This window comes from Saccopteryx bilineata, chromosome 2 (assembly GCF_036850765.1).
Source record: "Saccopteryx bilineata isolate mSacBil1 chromosome 2, mSacBil1_pri_phased_curated, whole genome shotgun sequence".
Lineage (NCBI taxonomy): Eukaryota > Metazoa > Chordata > Mammalia > Chiroptera > Emballonuridae > Saccopteryx > Saccopteryx bilineata.
In genome coordinates, this window is record NC_089491.1 from 264,407,125 (window position 1) to 264,419,873 (window position 12,749).

Sequence of the window (12,749 nt, forward strand, 5' to 3'; positions counted from 1 at the left end):
CCATGGCCTCTGCCTCATGCTCTAAGAAGAGCTAGTTGCTGAGCAACGGAGCAACACCCTAGATGGGCAAAGCATTGCCCCCTATTGGGCTTGCCGGGTGGATCTCGGTCAGGGTGCATGCGGGAGTCTGCCTCTGCCTCCCCTCCTCTCACTGAATAAAAAAATAAACAAAACCCCTAAGTCTTGTTTGGTAGTTTGGAAACAGCATATGCAAACTGTGTGAGCCAACAATTCCACTTTTAGGTGTATTCCCACCAGAAGTGCATACATATGTTCAGAAAAAAACGAAATAAAACAAAATACGTGTAAGAATGTTCATAGCAGCTTCATCATAATAGCCCCAAGTGGAAACAGCCCATGTGTCCATCAATACTAGAATGGATATGCTGTGCTGTCTTCACACAGCGGAAACTACACAAACCGAGAGAGAACCTGAACTGTACGAGACAGTGTGGGTCACCCTCGGAAACAATACTGAGTGAGGAAAAGCCAACAGTACGATTTCACGTGTTTTAAGTTCCAAACAGGACAAACGAACCTAAGTCTTAGAAATCAGGATAGTGGTTATCTTTGGCGGGGGGAGTGCTGGAAGGGGGACTTGCGGAGCTTGTCTGGGGGGCCTTGGTCATGCTCCCTTTCTTGATGTGGGTGTGTTCATTTTGTGAAAATCTGTTGAGTTGTATGCTTAATGATTTATGTGCTTTCCTGTATTATGTTATATTTCAATAAAAAGTTCAAAAAAAATTACAGGGCTTAATGCATGTGGCGTCTGTGCTAAGTGGTGGATTAGTGCTTTCTTGTCCAGCCTGTGGTTCCGTCCATTAGAGTAATGGCTTGCTAAACAATCCTGATAGGAAGAGATTTAAAGTGAATATGGAAATTCAGTACTAACAGCTGCATTTGCAACAACCTCCACTTAGGAAATTGACTTTCTACCCCCATCATATTTGTTCCATTTGTGCCTGAAGCATAGCCTTCCAAGGTTCAGCATCTGGGATCAGGTATGACATGCTGGCTGTAGCCCCATGACTGGGGACAGGGAGGAATCCATGAGCTCATCATCATATCGGTAAAATAGTTACAGTCACTTAGGGAGCATGAATGATATAATATACACAGCTAAAAACTTACCACCGGTCAAGCACTGTGCTTAGTGCTTTATTTATATTAACACATTTAATCCTCACAACAGCCCTGTGAGAGAGAGAAAGCATTTCTGTAATCCCCACTTTGGGGATCAGAGAAATTAGTCAGGTCATTCACCACTATGTGGCTTGTAAGTGGCGGGGCTGGGATTTGAACCCAGGCAGTCTGGCCCAGAGCCTGTATGGGCTTGTGGAACAGAAGCCGGCCTATGCTTGCTGCTCTGAGCTAGGTTCCTTCCCGGCCCAGCCTGGCCACGTGATCTTTTCAAGGTTGCATCTAGTCACCTCCTTGCCTCCCCTTAGCCTGATGCCTAGAAAGTGGCGGAGGAATTCTGAGGCATGCATCCGTTCATTCATTCAACAACTAGCTATTAATCACCCAGTAGGTTATATCCCATGACGCAGATGAAGAAACTGAGATCTACAGAAGTGAATTGGTTTGCTCCATGGCCACCCAGCTAATAACTAGTAGAGTTGGGACTTGAACCCACAGCTGACTCCAAAGCCAGTGAATTTTCAGCTGTACTACGTGAGTTCTCCAAGCCTGTCATCTGGAAGAGAATTCCAGAAAGATTTTGTGTAAACCCTTATATGTGGCAAAGAGCTCAAGATGTTCAAGATATCTTGATGCTTAAATTTGAATACCTGATCTCCTAGTTAAATTCTCTATTATGTGGGGTCCTCCTAGGCAGCCCTAGCCACGGGGAAAGGAATTAGAAGGATATTTGCCTTCAGTGGGAGAGCGGAGACAGAAACTTACCCTGGAACTGTGGTTAACTAGAGGTCTCAAAGACACAGGATGACACCAGAAACAAAGAAAAAATGGGCAGGGACCCAGGTCACATTCAAGATGATAAAAATGCAATTAACTTGAGCCAGGTTGCTCCAGCCCTCAGCAGTGACTTACTCTTTGGGCGTGTGGCTGTGTTTATCAGTTCTGGGCTAAGGATGTGGGGTCGAGCATTTGCCTGTACTGATGTCTGCCTGCTGGCTGCAGTCTGTGGGGGTGATGCAAGGTGGGGAGACTAAGGTCTTTGAATGATTCATAAGGCACAATTCAGAAGCCTTTGCTATGCCTGCATCCAAGGTATTGACCAGTATATAAATCCATGTTCTTCAACCATGCTGGGGCTTTGAGGCAAGTCTAGGTAGGGTAGGGGGCAGTGGGAAGAATCAGGTTTGAACTTCTAAATGACAAAGTTCTGGCTTACAGGCTATGGATGCAGAGGTTCTAGGTGTTGAATGACGAGATGTAGAAGTGACTGAGAACAGTCAGTAAATGTCTGAGACCAACGACAAATTTTCGGCCCTGGCCGGTTGGCTCAGTGGTAGAGCATCGGCCTGGCGTGCAGGAGTCCCGGGTTCGATTCCCGGCCAGGGCACACAGGAGAAGCACCCATCTGCTTCTCCACCCCTCCCCCTCTCCTTCTGCTCTGTCTCTTTCTTCCCCTCCTGCAGCCAAGGCTCCATTGGAGCAAAGTTGGTCCGGGCACTGAAGATGGCTCTGTGGCCTCTGCCTCAGGCGCTAGAATGGCTCTGGTTGCAACAGAGCAACGCCCCAGATGGGCAGAGCATCGCCCCCTGGTGGGCATGCCGGGTGGATCCCGGTCGGGCACATGCGGGAGTCTGTCTGACTGCCTCCCCATTTCCAACTTCAGAAAAATCAAAAAAAAAAAAAAAAAAAGCTGACAAATTTTCCAACTATTTTAAATTCACTAATTAAAAGCAGCCTCATTCATAAAGGGATTTGACTTAGGTCTATTTCTCCTGCTGGTCTCTTATACTTCAACCCTCAATTTGGGTTAATAAGGTGTCATTACAGATACCAAAGTGTATTTTGAGTCCTCTAATTTAGAGATGACAAATAAATTAAACCCCATGTAACAACTCTAATCAATAGTAGTGGCTGCTTGGAGTGCTGGGTTTAGAGAAATTGTGAGACCAACTCTGGGTTCAAATGGAAAGAGTGCTGCAATCCATTAGTAATGTCTGTATGGGGCACAGGAGTGGAGTGTGAGTATATATTCAGCTATCATTCTGGACCTAACTTATATGAAATTATTAGTTTCATGTGTTCTGGTTTAAAAAATTAGTTGGGAGAAGCTCAGTCTACCTGCTAGCTCAGACACAACCACATCTCAAAGTGAATGTCCCCTCTAATACTCCGTTAGCTCATATAACAGCCCAAGAAATAGGGTGAGGTGATAAAAGTGTCACATTGCCTCTTGATTTCTCTGTCTTTGTGGATAAGAAATCATTTTAGTCAAGCTCCTTGGTTGGCAGCTAGCACAGTCAGGAGGGGGGTTTATTGTAAGAGTACATGTGAGGGTGACAGAGGATCTGAGATACCACATGGGAGTCTAAGATCAAAGATCAGGCACCCCGTAAGGAGAGTTCCTCCAGAAGACAGAAGCTGCAGGAAGCTCAGTAGCAGGCGTTTGAAAGTCTTCAAGTTGAGTATTACTCAAGGGCTTTCTTCTTTTGTGCTTGGTCTGTTCTCCTCCAACTTCCCATTGGTTTCTTCCCTGTCTTTCCTCTAGTTGTAGTGTCTGATCACGGGCAGCCATTCTACCCTTCCGCCTTGGGCTTCCGCTCCACTCCCCACAGCCCCCCTGGCCTCCCTTCCTCTTAGCCGTGCAGCTTCTACTCTCACTGCTGCCTGCTTGGTTCTCGATGTGCTTCCCACTTTACATTCCCAAGAGTGCCTTCAACAGGTCATCTCTGTGATACCAGCCAGCTCCTGTGTCAAAGGCCAGCTCAGATTGGCTCTCTGGTGGAAACAAGACCCTAAATCTCTACCCTTTTGTGGTGTGACTTTGCCAAAGAAGTGGGGTCTGTCTTCCCCCCTATAATCTGGGCTGGGTCTATGACTCACTGTGGCTGCACGAGTATGGTGGAAGTGCTGTTTGGTCAGTTCCTCGCCTGAAGCTCAAGAGAACCAACACACTTCCTTTTTCTCCCACAATCCTGCCACCCCAGAACAAGCCGCGGCTAACCTGCTTGAGAATGAGAGACTATGTTGCTTGGGCCAGAGCCATCCTAGACCTGCCTTTGGCTGGTGTCCTCCAAACATATGAGGGAGCCCAACCAAGATCAGCTGAGTCTCCTACCCAGCCCTCAGCTGATTACAGGCGCTCAGGGGAGCCCAACTGAGACCAGAGAATCTCCCAGCTAAACTGTAGACTCGTAATCAGTAATAAATGCTTATTTTAAGTCACTGAGCTTTTGAAGTGATGTTGTGTGGCTATAACTAACTGATACAATGACTTCAAGCAAATCTCTGAACTTCTCTGGGTCTCAGTTTTCTCGTCTAGGAAATGGGTCAACAAGACCTTTCCTGCCTCCCTCAGGGAAGCGTCAGCAAATATTTATTGAGCACCTATTTTATGACCAAATATTCAGAGGCCAGGCAGGTTCTGTTGTAGGGCCATTCACCAATAAACCTGAGTGGACAGTCCTGCTTGCATGGCGGTGGGAAGGGAGAGCTCAGTGGGCTCACCTAAAAAGTCTGATAGAGATAGCAATGGGCCAGCCATCTCATCAACTGATTCATCCCACAGATTTATATCTAATCCATCTCCCTTACTCACTTCTCCGCTAAGTTAATATACGGGCTTCCCCCTTATTGTTAACTAAGGTCTACGGATGGACAAAAGAATTCATCTCGGGGACCATGAAAGTAGACATCATATAATCTAGGAGGTGACAGATTTTTATATCCCAGTGAGGGGAGGCAGAGAGAAGAAAAACATGTCGTGGCAGCACGATGATCCCGCCTTTTCCCTCATCTCCTACATCCAATCCGTTAGCTAGTCTGGTGGCTCCAAATAAATCCTGAATTCATCTACTACTGTCTAGTTCACTGCTATTTTCAAGCAGTGGTCAGCTCATACCATATCCTCCCAGCTGGTCTCTGTGTGGCAGGTGGGATATTCTTTTAAAAATCTGATTCTCTCCTTTTCTTGTCCAGATCCCTCCAGTGGGTTCTCATTGCACTTAGACCAAAACCCAAACTTTTCGCCTTGGCCTAGGAGGCCTGAGGCCTTGTATGGTCTGTCCCTTGCCCATCTCTCTAATTTCATCTGCTGGTCCTCTCACCCTCTCTCACTCTGCTCCAGCCACACCGGCCTTCTTTCTGTTTCTCCAATGTTTCCATCTTGTTTCAACGATGGCACCCACCCACCTCTTGTTCTCTGAAATATTCTCTCTCTCCTCTCAATATCTTTATGAGAATGGTTTTTTCTCACGATTCAAGTACCAGGTCCTGGGTACCCTTTACAGAATGGCCGCCCCCAACCACCCTCACTGAAGAGCAGCTTTCTCCACATCACCATACTGTCACATCATCTTGTGTCACAATCTAGAGCCAACATCTCCCCCCCTGCCCCCACTCCTGTCTATTTGTCATGTTTGTTGTCTTTGCCCCATTATGACACACATCACTGGCTCTCATTCACAGGAAGCTTGTCTGTTTTGTTCACTGCTGTGTCTCCAGTATATACAGTCAGTAATGCCTGGTGTGCACACCTGGCAATACCTAGTACTCAATAAATATTTGTTAAAGAAAATTAATGAGCACAGAAAACTAAGGAGGAATTGAGAAGTGTCCAACCTCATACAAAGGAAATAGCTTCTTCCCTTGCCAAAACCCACCATTGTTATTTCTAATTGCCTTGCTTCAGCTGTCTATCAAATGAGCTAGAAGGCAGAGTCTTAGACCTCATAAGCACTTGCATGGTCTATATCCTGCTGGGGTCCACTGGGGGAGGGGCTTCATTCATTACTGTTCATTTGCAATTGCCTGTATCTTAACTATGGCTTCAGGCTCAACTTTTCACTGTTTCAGTTGCAGAGGCATTTATTTTCTTTAAAACACTCCCAGTAAAAAGCACTGGGCAGCTTTGGAGGAAGGTATGTTGTTGGCTTCAGCAGTCAACCCAGTCAAAGAACCAGGCATGCGCAGATGCCCCCATGCGAGCCTCAGCTGGGAGAAATTCGGCAAGTAAGGGCACAGCGTGTTGCTCAATGCCACAGAACATCTGGTGGAACAGGCGAAGAGGAAAGCAGTTAGATTTTTATTCTTCTTATCATCATGTTAAATTGGCCATGAAACCAGGGATGGTGCGATTGAATCATAAGAGGGCTGAAGTATTAAATAAAAGTCTTGTAGACAGTCAAGGTGTTTGGCTAGATTCTAAGAGAAGGCAAAGCAGATTTGGAAAACATTAAATGGAAAAGACAACATCTTCTTTGCTAATAATTCGCCTCATTTAATATCGGGAGATGGGGCCATGGGGTTTGCATCTCTTTCAAGAGGTGATTTCCGCTGGAAAACAGGTTGTTTCTTTTTGAAGTGGAATTGCCCATTCCTTAAATGTCAGTGGAATTCGGGCAAGAGGCCAGGTGGAACATTTTCTTGTTTGTTGTTGTTGTGTGTGTGAGTGTGTGTGTGTGTGAGTGTGTGTGTGTGTGTTTGTGTTTTGCTTGTGGCTTTTCTGTCTGGCTTTCCCCACATTTTCTTTCGTGTCCAGACCTTGGACAGGCTAACCTGTTCGATAAGGATGCTAAATTCGAGCTCGTGTTGAGCCGTGGTCAGTGTGTCTGGCAGGAAAGGCACACTCACCTTGCCAACTCAAGGATGCGGAAAAGCGGCTGTCTTCATCACCTTTGAATCAAGCCCCCTCCATTATTCTGGGTTAGTGGGAAATTCAACCTTGGTTATTTTGGGGGTTAACAGCCATGTATCGGGGTGGGGTGCGGTGGGGGTGGGGGACAAGTAAGCCCTGATTTGTTGTGTTTGCTGATTTTGGTGACATAATTATTCCCTCTGTGGTTAATTCTGAGCTACCAACGCAGTGTCAGTGAATGGGGTGCTTGGAAGAGATTTTTAATGGCCCCCCATTTATACTGTTCCCGCCAGACTGATACTGTAACCAGAAGTAACCTCAAGAGGGTAGAGAACAACAGTAAATTTTATAAAATCATTAGGAAGTGATGAGTTTCGAGTTTTTATTACCTTTGTTGATCTTAGCCAAAAGACTGAGAAACGATTATTACCTTTGTTTTAATATCATGTATTTAATTGTAAGTTTATGTAATTTAATTTTTAACAATAGCTATGTTTAATGATTAGCTTGCAGATGCCCTAAAAATTTAACAGTGGGTTCTGGTTATAAGCTGACTCACCACTGCTTGTTGCCCTCCTCGGGCTGGGTCGAGTGAGACTTGGTATCTGGGACTTAACACCGATCAATGCATCAGTTGGTACCTCCCTTATCAGCTCCTGTTTGCTATAAAGATTATTGCAAAACTCTCAGTTCCCAGGCTCTAGAGATTCTGGTATGCATTCGCAGCTGGGGAATCTGGGTTAGAATCATGTACCTTAAGGGTGACAAAATTCAGCTATTAAGAACTGTCATGGTCATAGTAGTTGTGTATGGCCAGTGTCTGTTCTGATTGATTAATGCTCATGACACACAAATAGTTCTGTATTTAGAACCTCTAATCCAGTTTTCCTCTGCACCATTTCTTCTAAAGCAGGGGTCGGGAACCTATGGCTTGCAAGCCAGATGTGGCTCTTTTAATGGCTGCATTTGGCTCGCAGACAAATCTTTAATAAAAAATAATGTTAAAAATATAAAACATTCTCATGTATTACAATCCATTCATTTCCTACCACTCATGTTCATGGTTGTGGGTGGCTGGAGCCAATCACAGCTGTCCTCTGGGACAACACCAATTTTTTTTTTTTTTTTTTTGTATTTTTCCGAAGTTGGAAACGGGGAGAGACAGTCAAACAGACTCCCACATGCGCCCGACTGGGATCCACCCGGCACGCCCACCAAGGGCGAAGCTCTGCCCACCAGGGGGCGATGCTCTGCCCCTCCGGGGCGTCGCTCTGTTGCGACCAGAGCCACTCTAGTGCCTGGGGCAGAGGCCAAGGAGCCATCCCCAGCACCCGGGCCATCTCTGCTCCAATGGAGCCTTGGCTGTGGGAGGGGAAGAGACAGGCAGAGAGGAAGGAGAGGCGGAGGGGTGGAGAAGCAGATGGGCGCTTCTCCTGTGTGCCCTGGCCGGGAATCAAACCCAGGACCTCTGCACACCAGGCCGACGCTCTACCACTGAGCCAACTGGCCAGGGCCACAACACCAGTTTTTTATTGGATAATGTGTAAAGTACACAGGTCATTGTATGGCTCTCATGGAATTACATTTTAAAATATATGGCATTCATGGCTCTCTCAGCCAAAAAGGTTCCCGACCCCTGTTCTAAAGCCTGGCATATCCTCCAAGTACAAATCCTGTTGGGAGGCTCATCTTCACCCATGCAGTCCTCTCTCTTTGCTGCCTAGCATGAATGCTGTCCCCACTCAGATAACTCTTGGCCTCCTGACCCTACTTCTTGCCTGTCCCTGGGGCATTAAGGTTCCCGAGGCATCAGCCTCATAAGCCCTCCAGCCTGCTTTCAAACACTGTAGAGGCCAACATGTCCACAACGAACAGAAGTCCTGTGGGTCCCAGCTCTCGTCTGATGGGCAGGTAGTTAGTTCACATGCCAGCCCCGAGCTTGGCTTTGTGTGAGACTCTGAGACTGTGGTGCATCAGCCCCCTCGAGCTGGGGACATTTTCTGCAATACTATCTCAATCTTGACTGTTAGTGTGATCAGGCTGTCACAAAGCAGCACAGACTGAGTGGCTTAAACAACAGACATTCGTCTCGCAGTGTGGGAGGCTGGAAGCCCAAGATCGAAGTGTCAGGAAGGTTGGTTTCTCTTGAAGCTTCTCTCCTTGCAGAGGGCACCTTCTTGCTGGGTCCTCACATGGCCTTTCCTCTGTGTCTTATATTCCTGGTGTCTCTTCTTATAAGGACACCAGTCTTATTAGATTAGGACCCTAACATTATGACCTCATTTAACCTTAATGACCTCTTTAATGGTCCAATATTCATATGCAGTCACGCTGGGAGTTAGGTCTTCAACATATGAATTTTAAAAGGGGCACAATTTAATTCATTAACAACTATTGAGTACTTGAAATATGTTTGGTTCAAACTGAGATGTGCTTTAAGGGTAAAATATGCTGTGAATTTTTCATTGTCATTTTTAATCACTTTTTATCATGTATTCAAAACAAAATATAAAGTATCTTATTACATTTTTATATTGATATGAATGATAGTATTGATAATATTACTTATTAGACTAAGTAAAATATATTATTAGAATGATTTTCACCAGTTTCTTTTTACTTTTTTTTTTTTTTTGCGACAGAGACAGAGAGAGTCAGATAGGGACAGACAGAAAGGAAGGGAGAGAGATGAGAAATATCAATTCTTTGTTGCGGCTCCTTAGTCTCCTTAGTTGTTCATTGATTGCTTTCTCCTATGTGCCTCGACCTGGGGGAAGGGGGAGGCTACAGCAGACTGAGTGACCCCTTGCTCAAGCCAGCGACCTTGGGCTCAAGCTGGTGAGCTTTACTCAAACCAGATGAGCCTGCACTCAAGCTGGTGACCTCGGGGTCTCAAACCTGGGTCCTCTGTGTCCCAGTCCAATGCTCTATCCACTGCGCCACTGCCTGCTCAGGCTCTTTTTACTTTTTGTAGTATGGCTACTCAGAAGTTTTAAAAGACACGTATGGCTTGTGTTATGTTTCTGATGGACAGTGGGTGTCCAGAGACCGTCCAGGAGCTGACATGGCCATTCCTCCTGTGGTCTGGGGCCCTGTCTTCATCCCTTTCACCCCCTTACATTCTCCCCACCCTCGCCCACATCTTCCCACCTCCTCTTGGGCTTAGTCATCCAGGTCCGTCAGGCTGTGCCGCTGGACAGGTCAAGGGCGGGGTGCGGGTGGGCAGTGGAGGAGGAGGAGCTTCCAAATGATGGAGGTGAAGGGAGTCAACGTCCCACTGTGATTTTCACTGTGGTCTGCCTCCGGGGGAGGGGGTGGGGTGGCGTAGACCTTCCGCGCTGCCTGCATTAACCCCTGAGCACGGCCTTGCACATTTTGTGCTGAGAGTCTGTATCTCGTACTCTGCCTTGAGTTGCTTTGCCCAGGTCCCATTTATGATCCCACTTTGGATCATTCCAGCTCCTGGGAAGGAGTTCAGGGGAAAGGAAAACAAGTCCCATCCTCCCCCCACCCCCATAGGGATGAGTTGAATATGGTCCTAGACCGGAATGTGCTCACATGATCGCAGAGGAAGGAAGTGTGGGCCTGGGAGAGACGCTAATGGCACTGTCTGGATGCAGGCTGCACCAGGGCACCTGAGCTGCGGAATGTCACCCAGTCCTTCTGACAGCCTCTCAGTACAGTATGTTCATGTTACAGGTAAGGAGACAGACTCGGGGAGAGTACAGAACTCCTCCGGTGTCACCAGCTGGTAGGTCACAGGGCCGATATCTGAGACCAAGCCTGCCTGACTCTCGGCTACCATGCTGTGGGCCTGGGTGAAGAGGAAAGACTTTTCTGGAGCATCTAGGACTCTCTTGAGTTGGATTAGGGTCCAGGAGGGAGAGCAGAGGGGATTCTGGGTAGGGGACTGGCATGTGCTGGAGCGGGGACATAAGTCTGGTACAAGTACTCTTTGAAAAGTCTGAACAGGAAATGGATCCTTACAGGATGACCCTCTTGAAAGTCTTCTGCTTAATGTTCAGGGTTGGGGGGCAGGGCACAGAACTTGGCAAGGACTTGTAGGGACCACCTGGGAGCCTGCTCTTCTCTGCCAGGCTGTCTATGGGTTATTCCATGTTGGGCTCACCTACCGGCTTCGTATGAGGTTCTTTTTGAGGTTCAGTGTTTCCTTCTCTGTATACCTGATGCTTTTCACTGGCTTCTCTGGGACCTGAAGGGAAGCCAAGAAGTGAAAGAAAAAAAGTGTCAGTACAACTGTCACGAGCGGAGTCAGGCTGCGCGAGGCCTGTCTGATGAGGTTGGCGGGGTCCTGGGCAGCCTAGCGACCTTGTCTACACCACAGAAGGGCCATGTGGGGCAGTGCAAATAGCAAGGGTTTTGCAGTCTGACAGACCTGAACTCTGACCCTGGTTTTGTCTGGTGACTGGCTGTGTGACCCTGGACAAATTACTCAACCTCTCTGGGTCTCAGATTCATCAACAGGATGGGAGTGGGGTGGGGGGCATGGACTAATTCCAACCCTGTTTTGACAGTTAGATGAATTGCCGAATTCCTGACTCATAGCAAGCATTTGAAAAATGGAGGCTTCTATTATTAGTGTTATATTGCAAATAAAGGTTAGTCATTGTTGGTGGCAAGGGCAGCTGATTCAGAGCTGAAGCTCCTTATTGTAAAAATGCAAATAGACTTTCTTCAACCCCCCCCCCCCCAGGACTTAATGAGCGTGAGCGAATCATCCAGGTAGTTGCTCATGGGTTTTCCTTGTGTATCTTTCCCTTTCCCCTTGCCTGGTCATAGGGGAAACCTCCCAACACTTAACTTCATTACCCAGAAGTTGATACCAGCTCACCATAAAAAAAGAGAGTTAAATTAGCCATATTTTAATATAAGTCACTTTTTTCAGCCACCATTTTGGTGAAACAAGAACAAAACTATTACCTGGATTATTCTGTCCTGAGGTTAATTCCTACAGCATTAGGATTTAACATTTTTATTGATTGACTGCTTTTAGGGAGAGGAAAGGACAGAGAGAGAGAGAGAGAGAGAGAGAGACTTTGATTTATTATTCTACTTATTTATGCATTCGTTGGTTGATTCTTGTATGTGCTCTGAATGGGGATTGAACCCACGTCCTTGGCATATCGAGAAGATGCTCTAACCAACTGAGTACCCGGCCAGGGCAGGGTTATTATTTTCTTTTTAAGAAAAGGAAATGCCAAGAAATGAGTGCTTTCAGGTGAAGCTGGTGGGAGACTACTCTGCAACAACTTTTCTGAAGGGTGATCCATCAGTGCGAACTAAATGCTGTAAGAGCGTGCCTGCCCGTGGACCGAACAAGTCTGCTGTCAGGCGTCCTCTGGGAGTATCCCCGCAGGGCACAGAGGCTCATCCACAAACTGCTCGCTGGACGCTGCCTGTAAGAGCAAACTCTTGGAAGCCACCTATTTACTTTAAATAATCATGCTGCATCCGAACAATAGAATGCATGCAGCAATTAAATATAATGACAGTATGATTATGTAAGTATATTTATTGATATAAACCAGGGGTAGTCAACCTTTTTATACCCACCGCTCACTTTTGTATCTCTGTTAGTAGTAACATTTTCTAACCGCCCACCGGTTCCACAGTCATGATGATTTATAAAGTAGGGAAGTAACTTTACTTTATACAATTTATAAAGCAGAGTTACAGCAAGTTAAAGCATATAATAATAATTACTTACCAAGTACTTTATGTCGGATTTTCACTAAGTTTGGCAGAATAAATCTTTATAAAACAACTTACTATAGTTAAATCTATCTTTTTATTTATACTTTGGTTGCTCCATTACCGCCCACCATGAAAGCTGGAACACCCACTAGTGGGCAGTAGGGACCAGGTTGACTACCACTGATATAAACAGAGCTGTTTGAGTTTTTGAGTGGGAAGACATGTTCCAAAGTCATATATATCAGATAATTCTGGTTTCTTT

The 12,749-nt window shown here is 46.2% G+C and overlaps 1 protein-coding gene across 2 annotated transcripts in view; it reads right to left on the minus strand.

Annotated features, from left to right (window-relative positions):
• Positions 1-12,749, minus strand: part of CCDC60 (coiled-coil domain containing 60) — a 139,230-nt gene that overhangs the window by 67,113 nt on the left and 59,368 nt on the right. For both annotated transcript variants that reach the window (XM_066255058.1, XM_066255056.1), the window contains one exon: positions 10,906-10,985. In XM_066255058.1, the coding sequence (XP_066111155.1) occupies positions 10,906-10,985 (80 nt within the window). The remainder of the gene's footprint in view (positions 1-10,905; positions 10,986-12,749) is intronic.